Genomic DNA, 24,506 nt, shown 5'->3' with positions numbered 1-24,506 from the left:
GAAGTTCTATGGACAGAGAACCAACAAGAACAGACAATACCCAGAGAATGACTAAGTGTCAGCATCACCCTGAACTCAGTCGACAAATGGAAGAGTCAAGAACAGAATAAAACTCTAAGAACAGAGGATCTGGGAGGTCAGTCTATGATCAAAACAATTATAATGTGAAAAAAAGGTAAACACAGAGGAACAGAGATCCAGGTGATGGGAAGGTCAGGTAGATTACTAGATATAATAGACTGTGTTAAATGGAGGGTAGAACTAATGGAATATAAGGTAACCACAATGGGGTTGGGGTGGGGGATTTAGTTTGGGTGTTGGGGAAGGCAATACAAGAAGGGGGGAGGAGGTAGAAGAACAAGAAAGATAGGGGAACACTGAGACAGGTTTGCATGGCCTAGTGGGACAGAGGTAAATAGTGATGCATACTCAACCTTGGAACAATAGGGCTCTGGGATACAGGGATCTATGTATAGCTTGAAGAGGGTAAATAATACTAAAATCCTTGACTGCCTTATGAATATTAGTTTCCTTTGCCTACTATTGTAAAATAAGACACGAGTGGGATAGAAAGGAATGTTGGGAAACATGATTAGAGAAAACTTGTAAGCCCGCCTTCAGCCTATTGGAATACCTAAAAAGGGGTTCTACAACTTGCCCAGTGAAATAGGCCTCATGCAAAGCCTTCACAGAGTATAGGACCTTAGGTGGAATCCTGAGTCCTATCCACAAGGAAGTTCTGTGGACTGAGAACCAACAAGAACACACAACAACTATAGAATCACATATGTGGCAGCATCTCCCTGAACTCAATCAATAAATGGAAGAGTCAAGAACAGAATAAAACTGTAAGAACAGAGGATCTGGGAGGTCAGTCTATGATCAAAACAATTACAATGTGAAAGAAGGTAAACACAGAGGAACAGAGATCCAGGTGGTGAGAAGGTCAGGTAGATTACTGGATAATATAGACTGTCTTAAATGGAGGGAAGAGTTAATGAAATACAAGGTAACCACAACAGTGGGGTTAGGGTGGGGCGTTTACTTTGGGTGTTGGGGAGGGCAATACAAGAAGGGGGAGGAGGTGGAAGAACAAGATAGACAGGGGAACACTGAGACAGGTTTGCATGGCCTAAGTGGGACAGAGGTAAATAGTGATGCATGCTCAACCTTGGATCAACAGGGCTCTGTGATACAGGGATCTAGGCGTAGTTTGAAGAGGGGAAATAATACTAAGATGTTTGACTGTCTTATAAACATTGGTTTCCCTTGCCTACTATTGTAAAATAGACACCTGAGTGGGATAGAAATGAATGTTGGGAAACACGATTACAGGAAACTTGTAAGCCCATCTTCAATCTATAACTGATTAGAATACCTAAAAGGGGTTCTAGAACCTGCCCAGTGAAATAGGCCTCTTGCAAAGCCTTTGCAGAGTATAGGACCTTAGGTGGAATTCTGAGACCCATCCAGAAATTTATGAAGTGGGGCATTCCCACTAGCAAGGACAAGCAGACCAGCCTGGAACAGCTAGAACAACAGAAGATACATCTTCAAAGACAAATCATCAGGAAAACCCAAAATATAAATGTCAGCATAACTGGCTACTACAAGAATAAGCAAGCTGTTCACAAGGAAGACATCAAGGCAAACTCCCCTCTAAGACTGAAACTCAAAGGGAACACACAAACATGCATATAAGCTTGCTGGTGACCACATTGGTCTACTGGTGAGTGGAAGAGGAGGAAAGGCAGCAATGAAGAAATGGGCTGAGTTCAACCACAGTCCATTGACTCCTGTTGACCTGGAGATTAGAGAAGAGGAAGGGCTGGTTGCTCCAAAGTGTGGTGAGACCTGGGGACACTTGAGCCCATGGACAAGGACATAGCCATGGAGGGCTAGAGTTGAGAGTGAAGCATCCAGCTGATACAAAGTGAGGGGAGATGCACAAGAACACCCTATCTTGCAGATAGTACCCATTGACCTAGCCTCGATGGCTTGATCATCAGAACTTGACTAGAGGCAGATTACACACACAAAAAAAATAAATGAAAGAAAGAAATAGAATTAAAATCTTTTTAGGGTGGATGAATCTTGCATTAAAAAAAAATAATTTATACTAAGAAGCCTAACACTTGTAAAAATACTAGGCCTCTAAGAATGAAAAATGTAAGATTCTTTTTTTGTTGGTAAGTGCCATCAAATCGGTTCTGACTCATGGTGACCCTGTGTAAGATTTCCAAGGAGCAGCTGGTGAGTTTGAACCACCGACCTTGTGGTTAAATCGACCTTGCAGTCCAGTGCTTTATCCTACGTCTATGTGTATGTAAAAAAAAAAAAAAAAAAAAAACACAACAGTTGCTGTTGGGTTGACTCTGGCTCATGGTGACCTCGTGTGTGTCAACTTGGCACTGTGCTTGCTCTAGTGGCTTTTTCAGTGGCTGATTTTTCTGAGGTGATTCTAGGTGAACACAACCTTTGGGTTGATAGCACAACACGTTGACCATTTGCACACCTCTCAGGGTGGATGGACTTAAGCATGGCAACAGTGGTGAGGTTGGCCCAGGATTGGGCAGTGTTTCATTCTGCTGTGCATAAGGTCGCTATGGGTTGGTACTGACTCGATGGCACCTAACAACAACAACAGGAGGACTTTTTAAGAATGTATGCATGGATCTGTGTACATATATGTGCACACACGCACACATACAAGGGGGCTTTGAAAAGTTTGTGGAAAATGGAATTAGCAGATAATGAAAAATTTCCACAAACTTGCTAAAGCCCCCTCTCATAAGGTGCTGTTGGTTGGGCATTGGGCTTGAACTACCCTACATAAATAGTTCAAACCCACTAGCTGAGATGAGACTGTCCTGTAAAATATGTAGTCTCGGATACCCTAAATAAGATTCTCTTGAGTTGGAATTGACTTGATGACAGTGGGTTGGTTTAAAAAAAAAAAAAAAGGGAGCATGGTGACTCTGTAGGTTAAGCACTGTACTGTGAACCACAAGGTCAGCAGTTCGAGCCCACTAGCTGCTCTGCAGGAGAAAAATGAGGCTTTCTGCTCCTGCAATGAGTGAGGGTTGCTATGAGTCGGAATCAACTCGACAGCACTAAACAACAGTGTATATATATGTGAATAAATACATTCAATTTTTTTTTTTTTTAAGTGAATTGACCTTCTTCCTGGGTGGACTTGAGAGCAGTTTCCCTCCCTTTATCAGATAGGTGATAATGTGGTCATGCTTCAACTTTACATTTTAGATTTGAAACCCAGGAGACCCTTGTTTATTCACTGCTCAGGTAGATTCCCACATGTGCAAACATTCTCCATTCATCCTTCTCTCTGAGACCAGTACCCCTCTGTCTGAAGGACACCCTCTAGTGTGGTTCTGCGAGTGGCTAACGGAAACTGTCTTCTGTCTTTCTTTGTGCTGTTCTCCCCAGAGGTAGGATCTGGGCTGGCAGCGATTCTTTTGGCACATGGAAGGGATCTTTTCACTGTTGCTTTGACAGGCTGTCGGCCCATTGTCCCCCTGAAAGTTAATGTCTTTAAAAATCTGGCAGCTTAATCTTTTCAATTTAGTTTTCAACAGTCGCCCTCGATCATGTTAAATGAGGTGGTGGTGGTGGTGGTGTACCATTGGGTCGGTGTCCAAGGCTGTAAATCTTTCAGGGAGTAGAAAGCCTTCTCTTTCTCCCACAGAGCAACTGGTGGATTCAAACTGCTGACCTTTTGATTAGCAGTCCAGTTCATAATCCACTACACTACCAGGGCTCATTCATGTTAGATGTAGGTATGGAAACTTCTCCTTAGTGATGGTCTCTCTTTCTTTCCAGGACTCTGACTAGAGGTGTGCTAGACCTGCTCTCAGAACTCCATGTGAAGGAGTTCCTGGGGGTGGGACAAATTGCAGACCCTGACTTGGGAAGTCTGAGTGAGCTCTGCACACTGTAATTTCTACAGTTGTTGTTATGTGCCGTGGAGTCGGTTCTGACTCATAGAGACCCTGTACAGGGTTTCCAAGGCTGTAAATCCTTATGGGAGCAGAAAGCCTTATTTTTCTCCTGTGGAATAGCTGGTAGTTTCAAACTGCTGACCTTGAAGTTCGCAGCCTGATTCATAACCACAATGCTCACAATGCTGCCAGGTAGACCCTAGAATACACCATGTTGCTAGAGTTGCGCAGTAACAAGGGAACGAAAGAAATAGAAATGGAAAGGAAGAAGATATATCTTTCTTTCCTTTCCTACTGGGAGGCTAATAAAATGCTTTTCCTGGTGGTTATTTTAGTTGGCATCAAGCTGATTCCAACTCATGGTGACCCCGAGTGCTACATAGGAGTTTCTTGGCTGAAATCTTAATGAAAGCAGATCACCAGGCCTTTCTTTCACAGAACTGCTGGATAGGTTTGAACCAACAACCTGAGTCAAGCACAAGCTGTTTGGAAGAGATGAAAGACCTCAGATGGAGATGCTACGAGACCTCGGTGCTGCTTCCTGGGGACCCCACTCTGGGTCACTGGGTAGCTGACCTTGCATCATGTCCTTTCCAGGTTTCATCTCTTGACCATTTTTTCTGATTGATGCTCAGTAGAAGAATCTTTCGTCAGCTGTCCACCATCAGAAAAACTTTGATGGAAGCGTTACTTTCAGTTATTTTCCCTTGTAGAATTTCTGCCGAGTTTTCCTTTGAACTGCTATACCATTTGTTCTTTCAGCCCTGCAGCACCCAGCCTCAGGGCTCACCACCAGAGGGCTCACGTTTAGTTCCTTGCTGACTGTCTTATCTAGTCTTTGTCTTAACTGTCAAATGTCAGCTGCCTGAGGGCACAGAACTTTGGAAGGTCCTGCACCCTAGCCCAGAATGGAACCTACTGCAGCTCGTAGGACCCTGGTCTCCTGCCCTCTACTGCTTGCATGCCTCCCCTGCTCTCCCTCTCTCCTTCCTGCCCCGACCCTACACCATAGGCCTTGCAGGTGCCACTCACGGGAGCGGGTACTTCTTCCACAGCAGCTTGGCTGGCAGGGTCTGGTACACCGTCTTCTGCTTCCCGTCCAAGTTGGGGCTGCTGGGGCTGCTGTGGACCACTTTGGCGCACTCCATTTGCTCGTCCCAGGAGCCAGATAGCACGTAGTGGGCTTTGCCCTGGCTGTCACTCACCACTCCTGTCACCTGTGGACACAGCCGGACCAGCATTGGCACCTGTATTACCCTGGGTGCCCTGGATCTGCGGGGCGGGTCTCTTACCTTCCGGGCTGTCTCTTTGGAGAAGTAGCTGTAGGGCAGGAACTTCATCTGGCACCGGTCCTTGGTCTTATGGTTCACAATCTCAATATCTCCAGTCTGGTGAGAGAAATAGTGGTCAGCGTCTAGCCCACAGGCTAGCCCACAGGCCCCATGCCCTCCTCCCCATGGCCCCATTGACCTGGTCAATCCAGAGCTTGCCCACGATGATGTTATGCACAGTTGAGGTGCTCTTCCTCCACACGTAGTGATTCCCGCTGGCCTGGAATTCCAAGTGGATGGCACCTGGTGGCCGAAATGGTGGGTCAGTGGTCAGGGGCACCAATGTGGGTCTGACCTGCCCACAGCCCAGGGTCCTGGAGTGGCACACTGGAGGTCCAACCCTAGACAGGAGTTGGGGAAAGGGAGGACCTGGAGGTACCAGGAAACCTGTCAAGCGACCCTTAGGAAGACAATGATCTGAGGAGCCCCTGGTTGGCTTCTGGGTTGGTACAGTTTTCCCCCATCAATAGAATGTTGACATCCCAGGTCCCGCTTACCTAATGGCATGATGGAGAGGTACTTCCCACGGAACTTGCTGGAGATGGTGATCTCCTGCCAGAGGCTCCAGCCGTTCTTGGAGGAGACGTAGTGTGCAGCCGAGGGTGGGTGGTGGCTCACCTGGGCCAGACCCACCAATGGCATGAGAGTCTGTGGACCGGTCCTAGAACCCACCCCAGCCAGGGGACAGTACTCAGGCCTGGACTTTTCCCCTGGAGGCAGTGTTCTTGAGGTCACTTAACACCTCCGACGTCCTGGCCCTGCCTGGCGTCTCTGAGTTCCTGGCTTGTGGGCTGCTCAGTGGGTGTCATGGCAGTGCTTGCATCACCAGGACCCACCTGTGACAGACTGTGCTAAGGCTATCAAGTGAAGGGGCTCATTATCGGGACCATTTTCTTGTTCAGTTTTCACTGTTGGGGATGGGACAGGTCTGTCACAGCGTGCTCCATGGAAGGCTCTCCCTCCAGGCCAGCCTGGCTCTGGAGTGGATAAATGGGTACCCAGCCTTGGGCTAGGGGAGGCCTTATCTGGCCAGCCATGGTGGGACCCTCTTGGCAGCCATGGGCACTGCTGACCACTGCCTCACTTTCAGGACACCTATCCATCTGGCCCTCTCGCTTCACAGAGCCCTGTGACACTTGCAAACTTTCTCTCAGTTCTCAGGTCACTGGCCTGGACACACGTCCTCCCTGTCTCTAACGCCAGACGCAACCGCTAAACCAGAGAGACCTCTATCTAACACCCCCCCCCCCCCCCATAGGCAGGGCCAGGTTAGAGGCCACGCCCCAATCACCTCACTCTGACCCCAGTGCCTTCTGGGAGCAGTTTGGCTGGAGTGTAGTGGGCATGGCCCTGAGTTCCTGGAGCTGGTCCTCACCTGCTCGCAGAGGGAGCGCAGACCCATGTCGTCTAGGCGGTCTAGCTCAAAGGTCTCGCCCAGCATGGGGTTGAAGGGCTTCGCGATGCGGTGTACTGTGGTGGAGTAAGAGGACATGGAGAAGGCCGCCACCAGGCACATTTGCTCCACTGAGTTAGTGCAGTTGACCGCTTTGTCCAGTAGGTGGTGGTACTCCAGGTCTTCCGTCAGCCGCTGGAGCATGGACAGCGGCTCGTTAAAGTTCACCTGCAGGGAGGGCAGGCAGTGGTCAGCAGGTGATCAGGTGGGTGCCAGATGGGAGTGCCTGGGTAGCCACCCCAAGCCTAGTCCCATCCATGTGCAGGGATGGGCAGCACCTACTGGCATAGGGATCTTGGAGAGCTCCCGGCCGATGCAGTTCTTCATGATGCTCCAGAGATTAAGGCTGTAGTTGGGCTTGTTGGGGATGCGGGACCTCCTCTTGACTGTGGGTGGAGCCTTGGACCCGAAGGAGGCACTGTCTAACACCTGCCAGAGAAGCAGCTGCGGGTGGTTGTCAGAGGTCTGGAGTTCCTTCTCTTGCTCTCCAGGACTCACTTCTGACTAACCACACAGGGCCTCAGCAGGGGCAGAGCAGGGACCAGAGGCAGGTGAGGTTTTGGGGGGTCCTGCTTTACTTACATTGTCTGTCGTGGTCCATTCGTCCACGGAGACTGCTTCTGTTTCACCCTCAGCCTTTCTGCCAGAGATACAAGGAGACACATTATTTACAAACCCTGAGCCCCATCACACCTTCTCTCCAGACCCACAGTGAGGGGGCCCCACAGCCTTTTGGATCACTCAAGATGGGGGCTGCAGGGCCCAGGGCAGCAGTTGGTAAGGTTCCTACCTACATCCTCCTCTGGGATCTGTGTACATAGGACCCTTGGGGGGAGACTGGCTGACCCCAACCCTAGATGAGCTAGAGGGTGGACCCCTCCTTTGGGAGAGCCTCCCAGAGCCCACGGGACACCTTCTGTCACTAAATGGACCCCACTGTGTCTTCCCTGCCTGTGTGTCTTTCTCCTTATGAGACTGAAATTCTTTAAGGGACAGGGAGTAGGTTTGAAGCTCCCCTCCCTGTGCTGGACCAATACTCATAGACAAAGTGATCAGTCAAGCCAGAAGGGAGTGCCATGTCTGAGGCCTTGCTCCCTGGGAGCATGTGGGAGGCTGAAGTCAGGGCTTCAGGGGATGGACGAATCAGCCAGGTCACTAAGCAGGATGGGTGTGGGACACTTCAGACAGCGACAGTAGGGGCAGAGGCACAGGGCAGGACAGAATAGGCCCCAGAGGCATCTGCCTGCTGCTCAGTGTAGCTGTAGCACAAGGAAGAGATGGAGAGAAGAGGCAGCCGGCAGGCAGATGCCATGTGAACCATGCCAAGTGTCATGAGAGTTGGGGGAGCCAGGGACAAGTGCTGAGGGTCACCTGTGTGCTGGTCAGGTAGGAAGAGGGCCCTGGCCACGCAGCCAGGGGCTGGTTCAGAGCCACTGGAGCCTAGGAGGCGAAGCCCAGGTCTCAGGGGTGCTGGAGAGTCAAGTGGGTGATGATGCTGGATGAGGTAATGGGAGGAGAGCAGCTGGTCGAATGTGCTCACCTTGAGCACAACTTAAAATGTTAGGGGGAAATGGGAAAATGATTCTGAGCTTCAGATACACTGCTGATAGGACCTGGAAACTCCCCGAGGACAGGAGGGATGCGAACCTCTTTTCACGGTAAGAAACTGGAATAGGAAAGGAGTGAAGTGTCTATCTGGAGCAGCTAGGGAGACTTTCCCAGCTTCCTTGAACTTGACTGGGACTTCCTCATTGCATTCTGACCCTTTGAAGAGGCAATGAAGACAGCTGGCTGGGGGATAGGTGGAGGGACAGACATAGGAGTAGACCAAGCTTTGTACCCAAACAGGCTGGGCACCTGCCTGTAGGGAGCTGCATGCAAGTCCTCATCTGTGTGGGCTGAGCGCCCTAAGAAAGGTGGTAATGGTGGTATGCGTGTGAGGGGTGGGAAGCTCTGTGGCTGACAACTTCCATTAGGCTTTGGTCAGTGATGTCACTGTGTCTCCTCAGGACTTAAGAGTAGCAGCTGTCCCCTACCCCACAAGGCCACAGCAGAACCCAGACATGTGCGGAGTTCCTCATCTCCCGTGTTCTCCAACATGGCAACACTCACCAAATTTTCTATTGCTTGGATCTTTAAGAAAGTTGACAGGACAAAAAGATTTCAACAAGGCCTGAACTAAATGAACCTAACTCTTCCGTATCCCCTCTGACCACAGCCATTAGGTACACATTCAGCCAGCCGGACTCCCACTCCATACCCCTGTAGTCCATGACCCCTGATCTGAGTGGGACATATCACTTTCTGTGTGTATTCATAAACCTTAAAGAACACCATCCTTTTATGAAAAAAGTCTTGGAAATAGAGAATAGTAAGTTTCAAAAGTAAAAATCCTGCTGCAGTTTGTCTTGAATGCTGACTGGGTTGTGGGGAGTGGCTGGGTGTGTGAGCAGCTCTGAAGGGAAACTGAGGGAACTTGGACCTTCTGAGCCTACATCCTTGGTCCAGTCCCTCTCCCTGCCCCCAGGCTGGATCCAATTTCAAGCAGCCAATGTCCCGTTCTACTCCTTTTAACCTGAAATCCTGTTACGAGCCTTATTTTGGCCCGAGGAAGAAACAGTACTAACCTAAGTAAAAACACCACCTGGAGTAAGATTTGAAAGAAAGAAAACTCCAAGGGTATAGCTGGTAACAAGACTAGAGGGTGGAGAGGAGAGCCAGGTGGAAGAGGCTGGGCCGGGGGCTTCTGCCAGGCTTGTTGCCTGGCTTAGGGAGACCCACCTGTCCTCATTAGGCTCAGTGATCACGGTGATGAAGGACGTGGAATCTTCCATGGCATCGAAGTACTCGGTATCTTCATCTTCCTCACTGTCCTCTTCTTTGGGAGTCAAGAAGCTTCCTGGAGACACATGGGTCTGACTTAGTTTGCAATTTGTCCCAGATGTGTCTCTCATCTGGCTGAGGAAGCCTGGAGCCCTGCCTATCCTCATAGCACACCCCTGCTCCACACTGCACCCACCCCCACATAATTCCTTTTCTTGCTCCAACCACTGAGTCCTGACTTTCAGCTGCCTTTGATGGAATCTCATAACAATGATTTTTGTAGCTCTGACTCTGAGGCTACCTCCAGGAAGCCTTCCCTGATTTCTCCAGGGTCTGTGTCTAGCTTCCTTTTCTAAAGGGTCCCTGCCCCGCTCACAGCCTTAGGGTGGGATTCCTGGTCTCAGATAGGACTGCTGGGCTCATCTAGCTTTCCTTTTGAGAAGTTGAACTTGATATACAGCGTGGGCCAGACAAGCCTAGTGTGGGCAAACCAAGGGGTACTGAGGCTCAGGCCTCCCTCACCCTCGCTGAAGCTCTTGGTGGGGTTGTTGGACCGGCCAGGAGCACTGCGGAAGGCCCGCTCGAGGCTGTTGTGTTGCTTGGCTAACTGTTCGATTGTCTCCTCCAGGTGGATGCGTCGCTCCCGTTCATACTGCAGTGCACGCTGCCATTTCCGGCTGTGGGACTCTGCTAGCTCCAGGAAGTCTCTGCAAGCCTGGAGGGAGAGGAATGCCTGTGAGTACCACCCCCCTCAGCCCAGCCTGTCAACTGCAGGGACTGTCTTGACTCCCCATCCCTGGCCAGAAGCGCTTTCACTGCCACCATCCACCTCTGTAAGGTCCTGAGAATCTCTCAGAGCCACACCGTCTGAGTTGGCAGCATGCCGTTTGCAGAGCATGAAACTGGGAGCGGTACATACTCCCTCCCAGCAGCAGCCCCAGAGCTGGAGGCTGTGAGGCTGCAAGGTTGCTGCTCATCATGGCTGCACCAAGCTGCCACCTGCTCTCCTCAGTGTGTGCGGGGCCTGTCTCTGTCCCTGTCCTGCCACCAGCAGCCAAGGCCAGTTCTCTGCCTGGCTCAGAGAACTAACCTGTCATGTCTGACAGAAGAACTGGGACTAGAACTCCCCCCCAAGTTACCATATGGTCTCTATCATATTAACTCTGTTTTTAAGGTCTCCACGTCAAGTCTGTGGCCTACTATGACATCCAGATTGTCTTTAGCTTCTCAGGTTCATTTCTCTTAACAAGTGGGGCCATTCTATCTATCTGATTCATGGTTGAGAGGAGTCTTGGTGTGGTGCTGGAGGATACGCACTGGACCGTAAGTTCGGTTTGAACCACAGCATTGGTAGTTTAAACTCACCAGGCACTTTTCTGAAACTCTATACAGGGTTGCGATGAGTGGGAACTGACTCGATGGCACTTAAGAACAACATGGTTGGGAGGAAGGCCCAGGCTTAGCCATTCCTAGCTGACAGAGGGTCCTAGGCAGTGTGCCTTTTCACTCTGTAAGCCAGCAGGAAGGGCCCAGGCCTTCAGCATTGGTCTCTCTGGCTGTTCCTCCCCAGGACTCCCTCCCGACCCTATTGTACCAGCTAACCCTTGCTAGTCTCCATACACATCCAAGGTTTAGATCCTCTTTAGAAGGAGATAAGCACAGGTTGTTGGAGGGACAACGCAGGACCTGTCCTGAAGGGCTGTTGCGGGGAGCAGAGGGCCTGGCAGAGGGCACTCTTACTCTCTGTTTTTGTTGCTGTGTGCCATCGAGTTGGTTCCAACTTACAGCAACCCTGTATAGGGTTTCCAAGGATCGTCTTGTGGTTAGCAGTCCACACGAGGCTCTTACCCTTAATTTTGCATTTTCAACCCCTACAGATAGGCCTGTATCTGCATCTGAACCCCCCTACTTGTACCTTCATCTCCAGTCCCCCTTCCCCTCGCCCAGTGCTGTTTTTGTAACTCTGTGGACTGTTACAAACCAACCCAAATCGCAAAGCCACTGCCACTGAGTCGATTCCAACTCACAGCAATCCTATAGAACAGAGCAGAATGGCTCCATAGGGTGCTGAGGCTGTCAGTCTTTATGGGAGCAGGCAGCTTCATCTTTCTCCTGTGAAGCAGCTGGTAGATTTGAACTGCCGGCCTTGCAGACAGCAGTCTATCATTTAACTCAGTACACCACTCCCATGGAATTCCCAAGTGCAGCAGGACCCACCAAAGGGCTGAGTGAGCAGGGGGCGTGGGTGACCCCTCAGGAGAGCAGCTGGGGGCTGGTCCCCATCCTGCTGCAGGCCTGCGGTCCCTCTAACATGCCCTTTTCCAGTGCCTTCCCTCCATCTCCTCATCTCATGTTCCCAGCAATCCAGGGGGTACGAAGGAAAGGGGTTCCCCAAGCTGAAGACAGAAATGGAGGCCTGGAGATGCAGCAGGTAACTCGATGGAGGGAACAGTGAGCACAGTGGATTCACATTGCCCTGAGTCAGGAGACCAGGGTTCCCGCATAGTCCCTCTACCCTTCACAATGGTTGGGATGGTGATGTCAACATACCCTGGATTCCTGGGCACCTGTCTCAACCACAGGAGAGTGGGCATCCCTGCTGGGCTGAGAAGGACACCAAGGCTCACCTCTCGTGTGGTCACAGACTTGAGCCCCGGGTCCTCCCCTCCTCTGATAGGACTGGTTGTGACCCCCTCTTCTGACAGACCTGCCATGACCCCTTCTCTGATAGACCTGACTCATCTAAGCCACTGGGACCCCATTTCCCAGAACAGGAAGGGGTTTTAATGACAGGTGCTCCAGCACAGGTGGAGAGTGGGACAAGAGCCCTTCATGAGGAAGGTAAGAAATCTTTTGTGCTTAACTGGGTCTTGAAGACAGGAAAGGCTGGGTCTGGTACATCCGCAGAGCTGCGACTAATTTGAGTTTGTAAATTGTGCATTTGTAAGGTTCATTGGAGCCTGGATGGCTTCAAGTGATTTGTGGTCAGTTGCTAACCTAAAAGTTGTGGTTCAAACCCATTCAATGGCTCTGTAGGCCTAGCAAACTGACTCCATAAAGATTATAGCCAAGAATAACCAATGGAGCAGTTCTAAGCTGTAACATAAGGGGTTCACCATGAGTTGGGATTAAGCTGGGTTTGGTTTTTGCAAGGTTTACCCACAGGTATAGAGCTATGGTTATTGGCTATGACTCATTGGGGTGACCCCCATGGTGGGCCTGTGAGACCCAGGCTCCTTGGCCTGTGACCAGAGCTAAGCCCTTCACCCCTTGGCCCTACAGTGGGCTCCTTGTGTCACCCGCAGCCCAGTCCCCCTACCCTTGGGGAGGCACAGGTTAAATGGCACCTCCTTGCTTCTTTTTCTGTACCACCTGGGGACACAGTGCCCTACTGGACATCTCAGGAACTTTCCAGGCCTTTCCAGGAGCCCCGAGAGATGAGAGGATAGAGAGCCCCATGCTACTGCACAGACAGGGAAACTGTCAGAGAGCAACAACACAGCCAGGTCTTAGCCTGGAGCCTCGTCCGGCTCCAGACCAGCTCCCAGCTGCTGCTCTGCAAGACCCACTTCCCCACAAAGCATTCCCACAGCCCTGAGTTTGGCCCAGCCTGCTCAATCTCGGTTCCAGTCATCTCTTTGCCAGCCAAGAATGGCATTGCTCTGCTGCTGCCAGAGGATGGCCAGCCCCACTGCTGGCCCAGGCAGTGCCCTATGTCCAACCAGGCCAGTCTCATGCAGCAGTAAGACCACAGTATCAAATGGTAGCCAAAAATCATGGTAGTTGTTGTTAAGTGCTGCTTATAAGTCAGATCCTACTTACAGCAACCCTGTATAGGGTTTCCGAGGCTGGAAATCTTTGCTGGAGCAGAAAGAAAGCTTCAGCTTTCTCCTGCAGATCAGCGGTGGGCTCAAACTGCCGACCTTGTGGTTCACACTTCAGTGCTTCTTCTACAGAGCCACCAAAAACTCACATCAGTTGAGCCAACTTTTCACAGTGATGAGGGGTCCCTATCCTCTTTGCATTAATGCAGGTGGGTGCTTCACTATCCTGTTTCATGTCATTTGAAACAGGATTTATAAAAGAACCACATGACAACAGTATAAAGTAACAGTCAAAGGTCATCATACTAATTCCAAAAACTCACACCTGGGGCTTCCAACCACAAAGACCAAAAAAATTATAGTCGATAGCTTTTGGATTCTAACTCATAGTGGCCCTGTAAGCTAGAGTAGAACTGTCCTTTAAGGTTTCTGAGGCTGCAAATCTTTACAGAACCCGACTGCCTCATCTTTCTCCCATAGCTGCTGGTAGGTTCGAATTGCCAACCTTTCAGTGTAGCTAAGTGTTTAGCCACCGAGCCACCAGGGATCATTCAAAGCAAACAGGGAAAGACCACCATGGTGTGAAGATGAAGTGGGTCCCCTCCTACCAACCAGTTATGGTCACGGGTGCTAGGTACAGCAGTGTGACCATTTTCTCTCTGTGAGAAACAGACCTGACCCCAGATCCTCTCCAGCTGCACCTCCAGGGACCCCATCCCTCTCATAGCCCCTCCCATCCCACTAGAAATTGTCTTACTGCTCTCCCCTCAGGAGGAAGATGGGGTGTATAGGCTTGGAAACCAAATATAGGGCCCCCATAAGTCAAAATCAACTGGGAGGTCGTGTGCTTGTGTTTTTGTTTTGGGGTTTTGATTTCAAGGGCAGGGGTGCTCAGGGACCCAGATTCTCATGGTGTGGGCCTGGACTCCTGGTGGACTCACTGGCATGGGGCAGCTCAAGCAGCAGGACCCAGCTGTCCAGAGTCTTTGATCCACTGGTGATCTTGTCCATACTGCAGGAAGGGCTGGTGTGGAGCATAGGAGACAGACCCCTGAGAACAGTGGGTCTCAATCGGGTCACATTGTGGTCAGAGTGTCCCCTGAAGAGGTGAAGGAGGCTGCACCCTAAACCGAGGGGGTCACATGACCAGACCACGGTGTGGGGGGATTACCTGCAGCAGAGGAGCTGTCCTGTCACTGAGGAGAGGTGGGATGGGGACTACTGACTGCCTGTCCATCCTCATGCATCTACCTGCTGTCCACCTCCACCTCAAGGGGTCTCATCTGCCATCACTGGCCTTTCCCAGGCCCCATCCTGGTCACCCTGAAGAGAGGGGTGGGGACTGGCCTGGCCCTGCTGCCCTTGGATGTTGAGCTGGCTGTGTAACCCCGAAACTGGGGCTCCCAGAGGTCTGGCTGAGCTGAGGTCTGAGCACACCACACCTCCCTGTGGGCCAGAGAGATGGGGACCAGAGTCCTCTTACCCACACAGGCAGAGGGAGGAGCCCAGTTGCAGGCCCACCCTGGGTATCCTCGTGGGGGGAATGAAAGCCGTAGTCATGGAACTCCACAGAGTGCCTGATTACGAGCTGTCTGCAGATCATCCTCAGGATGGGGACAGAGTGCCAGTCTCCTGCCTCCAAATCTGCCAAGAGGGTGGCCATTGAGGAGGTGGGGGCCCTGAGAGAAAGGCCAGGATGGAAAAGGTAGGGTTACCGCCTCAAAGCTGCCCTGCTCACTGATGAGGGGACTTGGCAGGCCCTGCTAAGAAGGAGCCTGGGAGGGCAGCCCACTCAAGAGAAACTGTCCACAGTAGGGGAAACTGCTCCCTGGTGATGGCCCTCAACAGGCATCTCACAGGAAGAGGGGCATGGGGGGTCTCTGCCCAGCAGTGTCCCAGAGGAGATATGATAAACACTAATCACATCTGTTGATCTTCATTCTAGTCCTGATTAGAATCTCACCACTCCCCAAATACAAGAGCAGGACTTGGGGTCAGCAGGCCTGGGGTCCCAGTCATGGTCCTGTGTATGGCCAGGGGCACTGTCTCGAGTTTTGGAAGTGTCTATGGAGCTGGAACCCAGCCTAATATGGCCTCCAGTGACTGCTGGAAGCCCTAGGTGTCCCCTGTCACAGCATCCCTACATAGAAGAAGCAGAGAACTGCTGGGTGGTGGGGTGGGTGGTCTGAACTCCAGTGAGAATGAGGAGAGGGTCCCACGCTCCAGATACCCAAAGATGCTGTAACCTGGGTGCAGGGTGGATGAGAGAAAGGGCTGTGTTTCCCCTCCTGCCAGATGTGCTAGGACCTCCAGCTATCTGTGTCAGTCTTGCCATCTGTCCTGCCACTACACTTGAGCTTCCAGTTTGATTGCTGGGGCGGAAGCTGCTCACCATCATGCACATCACCACTGTGCTCCCAACATGCAGTGAGGGGTCATCATACCGTGGACTCCACCTCTCAAGGGTCTGGAGGTGTGAACAAGGACGGAGTGGGGAGTCCGAGTTCCCGAGAACACTCTGCCAGGCCTCCACGGGTCTCGTCCTCTCTTCCACTGAGGAAGTGGCAGACTGGCCTTACTTTTACAGGAAGAAACCCAAATTCAGAGCAAACACCCTGAGAAGGCAGGAAGGAGTGTGTGGGGACTCAGGCAGGTCCCCTGGCTCCAGAAGTAGGCATGGGACTATCATGCACATAGCCTGGTTGTCCCCACCTGAAGAGGCCTCGGGATACATCAGGTGCATACAGCATCGCCTGTGGGCCAGCATCCCCATTCCCTGTGCCCAGGAGGGGTTGGCCAGGTTGGGGAGGTGCTGGAGCCTGATGTGGGCCACACTCAGTCAGGGGCAGGGGCCGGGGCCTGCTGTCACACCCAGTGTCCTCAAGTGGGCACAACAAGCAAATTCCTACAGGGAGGAGGGACCCCCACCACTGCTGACTGGCCCCACCCAGATGAGGTGAGAACACAATTGCTCCTGCCCCTGCCTCAGGTCTGAACTTGCCCAAAATCCTGTGATAGACCATATCTGGGAAGCTTGGCCATCTCAGACATCTGAGACAAGAGGGAGCCCCTGGGGTTGAGAGGGTGCACTGTGCCCCCCCTCCCCTCCCCCCAGTGTCCCATGCTGGGTGCCCATCACTCATTTTGCACAGGGCGCTCAGCCTGGTCTGTGGAGGCTCTGGCCTTTTCCAGACACTGCAGGGCAGGGCACAGCTTCTCCTTGAAAAGGCAGCTTTTCACTCAATTGCAGCTGTCAACAGCCCTTTCTACACTCAAAATAGTCCGTCCACATGGACAGGAACCAGCGCCATCTGGCTACCAGTTTGCCAACTGATTTTGGACCGTTTTGGAATCTATTTTTACCCGACTCTCTAGGCCCCAAGTGGGCCAGCTGTCAGGAGAACTAGGGTCAGCTAAACAGGAGCCTGCCCTGGCCCAAGGGTAAGGGGTGGGCACTCTAGTCCTCTCACCAACTGTCCCACTGAGTTTTCTGGCTGTGAAACAGGTGTGAGCCACCACCCCCACCCCGGCCCCCACCAGTCATGGCCGTAAATAGCTTTCTGACCTGAGTCTGTGTTGCTAGGTGCAAGCACTGGCCTTCGAGTCTTATCTTCAAGCCTGCCCCTGCCCCTGTCCCCTAGTTGGATACACTTCTTGCGCCTGTTTGCAGGCTCCAAGGTGTCTCACCTGGATCATATCCTCCACCATCCTATGGAGTCTGCAGGACTGACTAGTGATCCCAAGTCTGGGTGTGGATGTGGTGTGAGTGTGAGTGTTAGACATTAGGACCACCTGTTCTTTTAGAAGCTCCAGAAACACCTGGGGAGTCCCCATGTCCTCTCATACCACATGGCAAGTCTGCAGCCCCACCTTCAAGACAGACCACCCCCCGCCGCTTCTCACCAGCTCCAGTGCCTGGTCCAACCACAGCCCCTCAATTAAGTTCCAGCAGGGGCCACCTACCCTGGCCAGCAGCCCATTCTCCGAGCAGGGGAGGGATTTTGCTAATAAACCTCAAGGCCTGTGGTTTCACTGAGCTGTGTGAGTGTCTGCTTGTCTCACTGAGAATGGAAATGACTCAGGACCCGGGACCAGGTTCATGTCCTTCTCCTCCCCTCCCAAGGCTCCCCACTCCCAGCCTCCTGCTGCTTTCTAGCAGGCTGCCCCCACCTCCATAGCTCACGGTCACCCCATCCTGTCTACGTGGTTACAGGTGGGAGCCCAAGCCAGGAGCAGTCTAAAGGGGATGGGAGGAGGAGGCCAGTGCTGGCAGGGGACAAGCCCATGGCCTGCTGAGTCTGCTTTGGAGGGAGAGACAAATAGGACCTGACACACACAACTCTCTGAGTCCTGGTGTGGCGCTGTGACACTGGACTGCTAACAACAAGGTCAGTGCACTGGTCACTCCTTGGAAACCCTATACAGGGACACACCAGGAGCCAGAACTGATTCGACGGCACCTAACAACACACACCTCTCAGTGTTCTCCCTCCTGGCTCGGGCTGGGAGGAGGGGGAGGAAGAAGACACATGAGCAGGTGGTAAAAGGGGGCCCTGGGGGCTCAGTGGCTGGGGACATAGGTCTACATGGAAGTGGCATCTACACAGATGAGCTAACAGGGAAGGGGCCTGGTGTGTGCACCCACAGCTGACTTGAGGTCACAACTGTAGGGTTCTTCTGCTCACTGCAGGGGCCAAGAGGCTACAACACGGGTTCAAGGCCAACCCATGTGGGAACCCAGGGAACCTCTGCAGGCCCTGGTGTGGATGACAGCGATCCCAAGTGCTCACACAGTAGCCAGTCCTGTGACCTTTAGACACAATGAGCACTCTGGGCCTTGGGTGGCTCCTGAATAACACATGATGATGACCCAGTAACCTCACATGGCTGTTGTGAGGAACAAATGAGTAATGCGAGGGGAGCATGGTCCAACAACTGTTTTCACAGTACCACCATCCCAGAAGTCTGTCCTTCCAGCAAGGGCACTTGGTTTAGAGCAGAGATAAACTTGTAAGAGAAAAGAATAAAACTGGGTCTTTTCTTTTCACTTATGGAAACTAACTGACAAAGTATGACCCAGACTTGGGACTCCTGTCTGCCTGTCTGGGTACCTGCCGGACCTGCCTGGTTCTTCTGACCTGGACTTGGGACTCTCCCACCTCTACAACTGTAAATTCTTTTCTTTTTTCTTTTTTTCTCTCTTCTCTCTCTCTCTCTCTGTTTTTATATATATATATATATATATATATATATAAAGTTTCACTGGTTTTCTTTCTCCTGAGAACCCAGCCTAAGATAACTGTCATTGAGTCAATTCTGACTAATAGGACAGCATGGGATCCTTAGGACCCCTATAGAATTCCTGGTATGGTGCTGTAGGATCAGCACTGGACTTCTAACCACATGGTCAGCAGTTCAAACCCACCAGCTGCTCCTTGAAAGCCATACATGGGATCACTCTTAGTTGGAACCGACTTGATGGCTCTTCACAATAACAACGAATTGTTGCTGCCACTGCATCAATCTATCTCATTGGGGGTCTTCTGTTTTTGCACTGACTTTACCAAGCATGATGTCTTTCTCCAGAAACTGATCTCTCATGACCACATGTCCAAAGGATGAGAGAGACATGATTTAAATCAACAATTCTTCTACAGCCTTCCTACACTGTCCAACTTCACATGCACATGAGGCAATTGAAAATACCATGGCTTAGATCAGGTGCAATTTAGTCCTCAAAGTGACCTCTTTGAGCTTTAACACTTTGTTGTTGATAACTGCCGTCTGACTCATAGCGACCCTGTATAGGGTTTCTGAGGAGCAGCTTGTGAGTCTGAACCACTTACCTTGCAGTTCAAATTGGCCTAGTGGTCCAGGGTTTATCCTACAGCGCCACACCAGGTGTTTTGCAGCAGATTTGTCTAATGCAATCCATCTTTTATTTCTTGACTGCTGCTTCCATGAGGGTTGATTGTGGAGCCAAGCAAAATGAAGTCTTTGAAAACTTCAATCTTTTTCCATTTATCATGATGTTATTGATTGGTTCAGTTGTGAGAATTTTTGTTGTCTTTACATTGAGGTGCAATCCAGGGCTTGGATTGCTGTAGTTTGATCTTCAACAGTAAGTATTTCAAATCCTTTTTACTTTCAACAATCAGGGTTGTGTCGTTTGCATATTTCAGGCTGTTAATGAGTCTTCCTCCAATCCTGATGCCATGTTCTTCTTCACATAATCCAGCTTCTCAGTTTACTTGCTCAGGATACAGATTGAATAAGTATGGTAAAAGAATATAACCTTGGCACATCCCTTTCCTGATTTTAAACTACTCTGTATCCCCTTGTTCTGTTTGAATGTCTGGCTCTAGGTCTATGTACAGGTTTCTCATGAGTACAATGAAGTGCTCTGGAATTCTCTTTCTTTGTAATGTTATCCATAGTTTGCAAAGATCCACACAGTCAAATGTCTTTTCATAGTCAGTAAAGCACGAGTAAACACCTTTCTGGTAATCTCTGCTTTCAGCCAAGATCCGTCAGGTGTCAGCAATGATATCCCTTATTCCAAGTGATCTTCTAGATCCAACTTGACTTTCTGATAATTACCTGCTTATGTACTGCTGCAACCATTTTTAAATTATCTGCAGCCATATTTTACTTGCATGTGATATTGTTCACCGATTTAGGCATTCTGTTGGGTTACCTTTCTTTGGAATGGCACAAATCTGGATCTCTTCCAAATTTCTTAGCACAGATGAGTGAACAACTCCAGCACTGTATCAGTTGGCTGAAACATTGTATTCCATCAATTCCTGTAGCTTTTCACCAATGCCTCAGTGTACCTGGGACTTCTTCGTTCAGTACCATTGGTTCTTGATCATATGCTACCTCTTGAAATGACTGAACACCGACCAGCTCTTTTTGGTAGAGTAAATCTGTGTATTTCTTCTATCTTCGTTTGATACATTCTGCACCATTCAATATTTTGCCCCCCAAATCTTTCAATATTGCATGCCGAGGCTTGAATCTTTTCTGCAGTTCTTTCAGCTTGAGAAATGCTGAGCATGTTCTTCCCTTTTGGATTTCTAACTCCAGGTGTTTTCACATTTCATTATAATACATGACTGTCTTCTTGAGCTGCCCTTTGAAATTTTCTGTTCAGCTCTTTGTGCCTCGATGCTGTTTTCAAGTGCTGTCATGTTGGTTCTGACTCATAAAGACACTGGGTTTCTGAGGAGGAACTGGTAGGTCTGAACCACTGACTTTGTGATTGTTAGTCCAGTGCTTATCTTACAGTGCCAAACAGGACTCCACTAATATGCATTGTTGTTGTTAGTGCAGTCAAGTTGGTCCCAACTCATAGTGACCCTGTATAGGGTTTCCAAGGAGTGCCTGGAAGGAGTGACAAAGCCAACTTTGTGGTTCAAAGCAACTTGGGGTCCTGCACTAATCCTACAGTACCACATTCAGCCACTCTCCTCCTTTAACGTAGTGAATGACCCGGTGCTACTATTGGTGCACCCTGGCTCTCCTGCCATCATAGTGGCTTGTGCAGGCACCTGAGTACAGACACACTGTGGCTTAAGGCTCATTTTGAAAGCGGGAGTCATTTAATAGTGCTGTGCACTTTCTCCTAAATGGCAGGCTAATTCAGTTATACTAAACAGTAATTGGAGGAGGGAACTGCGGGGCTGGCTTATATCAGAATCAGAAAATGACCCAGGAGGGAATGTTGCCAGACATTCCGTGGTTCATTCATTCGCTCCTGTGTTCTTTTTTTTTTCCTGTGTTCTTTTGCGGCTCTCACTTGCTCTTTCTCTCTCTCACTTGTTTAATCTCCCATGAGCTGGGCAGGGTGCCCAGTGTGGATGCTGCAGGGCTCTAGGACTTTGAAGGGAACGTGCCTAGCTCCCAGGGAGGCAGGTTAAGACACCATCAATGGAAAAGTCCAGGAGACAACAGACGCCAGACAAGGTTGGTTTTTCTGACCTTCCCACTTCCAATCAGAGGATGTGCTGGCTCTGGACTCAGAAAGACCTGAACTCACAAATGTAACCTGAGCAAGTCCCTCAATGGCTTGGTTTTTCTGAGTGTTGTTGGAATCAACTCGGTGGCAGTGGGGTTGGATGTTTGGTTTGGGGTAGCCTCCTGAGCACCTGGTCAGCTGCATAATTCCTGGAAAATTCCAGCTCTTTCCTGCCTTGGCTTCCTACTAGCCAAGTGCCTGCTCAAGTCCTTCACAGCTTAGTCTTCAGGAGCTGGGAACTAGGGGGCTCATCAGGAAGAGAGGGTAGGCACCCCGGTCTGGCTCCAACTGGGAGAACTGAGGAAAGGAGCCTGGGAGAAGCTGTGGCTTTGGGGGAAACTCTGCAGGGTCCAACTTGGCTGAATGCAGAGAATACAAGAAAGATGTTTACTTGTGCTTCATTGCCTATGCAAAGGCATTTGACTGTGTGGATCATTACAAACTGGGGGTAAAATTGCAAAGAATAATCATTGTGATCATGAGGAACCTGTACAAGACCAGAGTAGGCCTGGGAGGGTAAAACTAGAAATGGTGGCCATGGGTGGGCTGTCATATGCATGAGGTGCGGGGCTCTCAGACCCTGTCAGCCCTTGGCCTGGGGAGGGGAGAAGCGGGTGGGCCAGGGGAGGAGGAAGCCACCACTGATGTCCTTTCTAGGGCAGCAGGCTTTGTCCAACAACTAGGCTTTGTTCTTGGGGCCCACCAGCACTGTCCAGAGAGAAGGGCATCTGAAGTGGGTGGGTAAAGCAATTCATGGTAGGCTTTAGAGTTAGCCTGGTACTGGGTCCACCCCAGTTCAGGGTCACAGTTTCTGGCCAACTGAGAAACCTCTAGGCCCCTCACAGGACCCACCACATACTTGCCCCTTCAGAGGGGTATGCGAAGAGACCCCTGACAAAGGCTGCACTGCTAAGCACATCTAACATTTCACATCACATGAGCATCCCCAGAGCCAAACCTGCCTGTTCCTGGTCTGTATCAGCCTGTCACAGGCCCGGGGCAGGGCTGGGTAGGTACTTCTCGGTTTGGGCTAAATTCCAATCAGGCAGGACTTTGCAACTGTACTGACACTTCATTCTTTGACCAGGGGTGGAGTTACCCCTGAGTTCACTGTGGGGCCACCCACCTGCTAATTTGTGCCCCAGTTTATAATAGGGGCCATGAGGCCCTGCCTTCTGAGCCTCCCCAGTGAGCAGTATGCCTGCGGCTTGGTACAACTCTGCCTCCCAAAGCTCCAAGAGGTGGGAAGGAGGCTGGACCATGGTGCTAGCTGGGAAAATGCAGCTGTGCAACAGGACTTCATGAAGTCTTGTTTCTATTTCTCAGCTACACGGCTGAGCAGTTTCTCTGGAGAGAGGGGTAGTTGGGGGAGCAATGGGGCTGCTCTGCAGGTAGTTGGAAGTGGGGAGACAGAGCCTCTGCTTTCTGGCTGACTTTGTTCAGGGAGGAGATATACAGGGTAAATACAAGGCCGTAACTTGGAGCAGTGTTTCCTATAGCTGTGAGGCCCACTGTGATTTAGCATCCCCATGGGGCTACTACTGGGGACACAGGTGAGTGAGACACTCAGCCAGAGTTCAGAGGGCACAGATGCTGGTGAGGGGGCTGATGTCTACACTCAGAGGGGCCACCCGCAGGCTTCGGTGGGGTCAGAAAACCACAGGTGTGGTGACAACTGTGTGGGGTTTTAAAGGAGAAAAAGGATCAGCCAGGCACATGCTGGGCAGGAAAGGGGCATTCTAGAAAGAATGGCACTGGCAGCGGCACAGAGGGGTCCAACAATGCCTTAGGTCATGGGGAACATGATAACTCAAAGCTGAGAATACCGACACCCTTCCCCAATTTAACAGCTGTCCCTCTGGAAGAACAACCAAGATGGCGGATCGGGTGGATATGTAATAAAGAGCTCCACCAACAACAACACAGAATATCTGACCAAGCAGGCTCAGTGGATGGTTCCAGAGCTCTGAACCATATATAAAGGAATATTTATAAGGTTGGAAGGCTCACAGCTGGGGGAATTTGTGGCAGAAGCAAGAAATCTATTGCTTTCTAGTCCGGGACGCTCGGCTGCTCCAGCAGCTGCCATCTTGGGTGAGAAAGGATCAGGGTGGCCACAGATGCCTGGCAGAACCTCAGAGATAAAGGTGTGGACATTCTTTTCTTTTGGTATCTGTTCATTGGTCCCTTGCTGTCTGCACACATCCATTCTGGTGACTATAGGGGTGCCTGAGCTAGTGGGCACACCAGCCCCACCCTCGGAGGGTTCTACTATGTATGTGCACAGAGCTCCTTGAAATTTAAAGAAACAGTTTCCAATTAAAACCAAAAGGCCAGAGCCGGCCCTGAACTGTTTCCAATTAGAAAAAGGCCTGAACGGGGATTGTGGAGCGGGACAGACAAAAGAGGAAATAGTCCAAAAATTAAATCCTAAGTTACGTCAAAACAACCAACAGTGGTATCTTGAAACTTCTCAGGAAGAAGAGTGAAAAGAGAAGCCCATTTCCTGATCACATCTACCTGGAGGCATTCAGAAAGCATAAAAAATACCAAAATACATATCGATCTAAGTATTAAGTCCACAGATAACCCCTGAAGATGTCCAAAAAACAGAAGCAGATGACCATAATATCTGTACATGTCCAGAAACGAGATAAAGTGACTGAGGCAAATGAGCTGGAAGTAGAGTTACACTCCATACTGGAAGATGTCCAGGCTTTGGAAATGCCAGAGAAGGAATTCCTAAAAATGATTATAAACGATATCCAAACACTACACAATGCAGTGGAGAAAAATTAGGAAGAAGTCAGAAAAGTGCTACAGGAACAATCAAATAAGATAGATAGAGCATTGGAAACAATTCAAAACCTACAGAAAGAGGTCCAAATGATTAATAATAGAATATCAGAAATGGACAATACATTGAAAGGACAAAGGAATAGAATTGAAGAGATAGAAGCTACAACTAGTGAGCTAGATGATACTACTAAGATAGAAGAACAAATACAAAAAAGGATTAAAAAATCCGAAAAAGGCCTAAGATTCATGTTGGATAACATGAAGAGGAATAACATAAGAATTATTGGCATTCCAGAA

The 24,506-nt window shown here is 50.3% G+C and overlaps 1 protein-coding gene across 2 annotated transcripts in view; it reads right to left on the bottom strand.

The window, feature by feature from the left end:
* Positions 1 to 24,506, bottom strand: part of OSBP2 (oxysterol binding protein 2) — a 237,443-nt gene that overhangs the window by 6,989 nt on the left and 205,948 nt on the right. For both annotated transcript variants that reach the window (XM_006869254.1, XM_006869255.1), the window contains 9 exons: positions 10,089 to 10,281; positions 9,525 to 9,642; positions 7,326 to 7,383; positions 7,026 to 7,172; positions 6,666 to 6,911; positions 5,788 to 5,908; positions 5,430 to 5,533; positions 5,252 to 5,347; positions 4,992 to 5,176 (listed from right to left, as the gene is read on the bottom strand). In XM_006869254.1, the coding sequence (XP_006869316.1) occupies positions 4,992 to 5,176; positions 5,252 to 5,347; positions 5,430 to 5,533; positions 5,788 to 5,908; positions 6,666 to 6,911; positions 7,026 to 7,172; positions 7,326 to 7,383; positions 9,525 to 9,642; positions 10,089 to 10,281 (1,268 nt within the window). The remainder of the gene's footprint in view (positions 1 to 4,991; positions 5,177 to 5,251; positions 5,348 to 5,429; positions 5,534 to 5,787; positions 5,909 to 6,665; positions 6,912 to 7,025; positions 7,173 to 7,325; positions 7,384 to 9,524; positions 9,643 to 10,088; positions 10,282 to 24,506) is intronic.

Source organism: Chrysochloris asiatica, unplaced genomic scaffold, assembly GCF_000296735.1.
Source record: "Chrysochloris asiatica unplaced genomic scaffold, ChrAsi1.0 scaffold00128, whole genome shotgun sequence".
Lineage (NCBI taxonomy): Eukaryota > Metazoa > Chordata > Mammalia > Afrosoricida > Chrysochloridae > Chrysochloris > Chrysochloris asiatica.
This window is presented reverse-complemented; position numbering and strand designations above follow the sequence as displayed.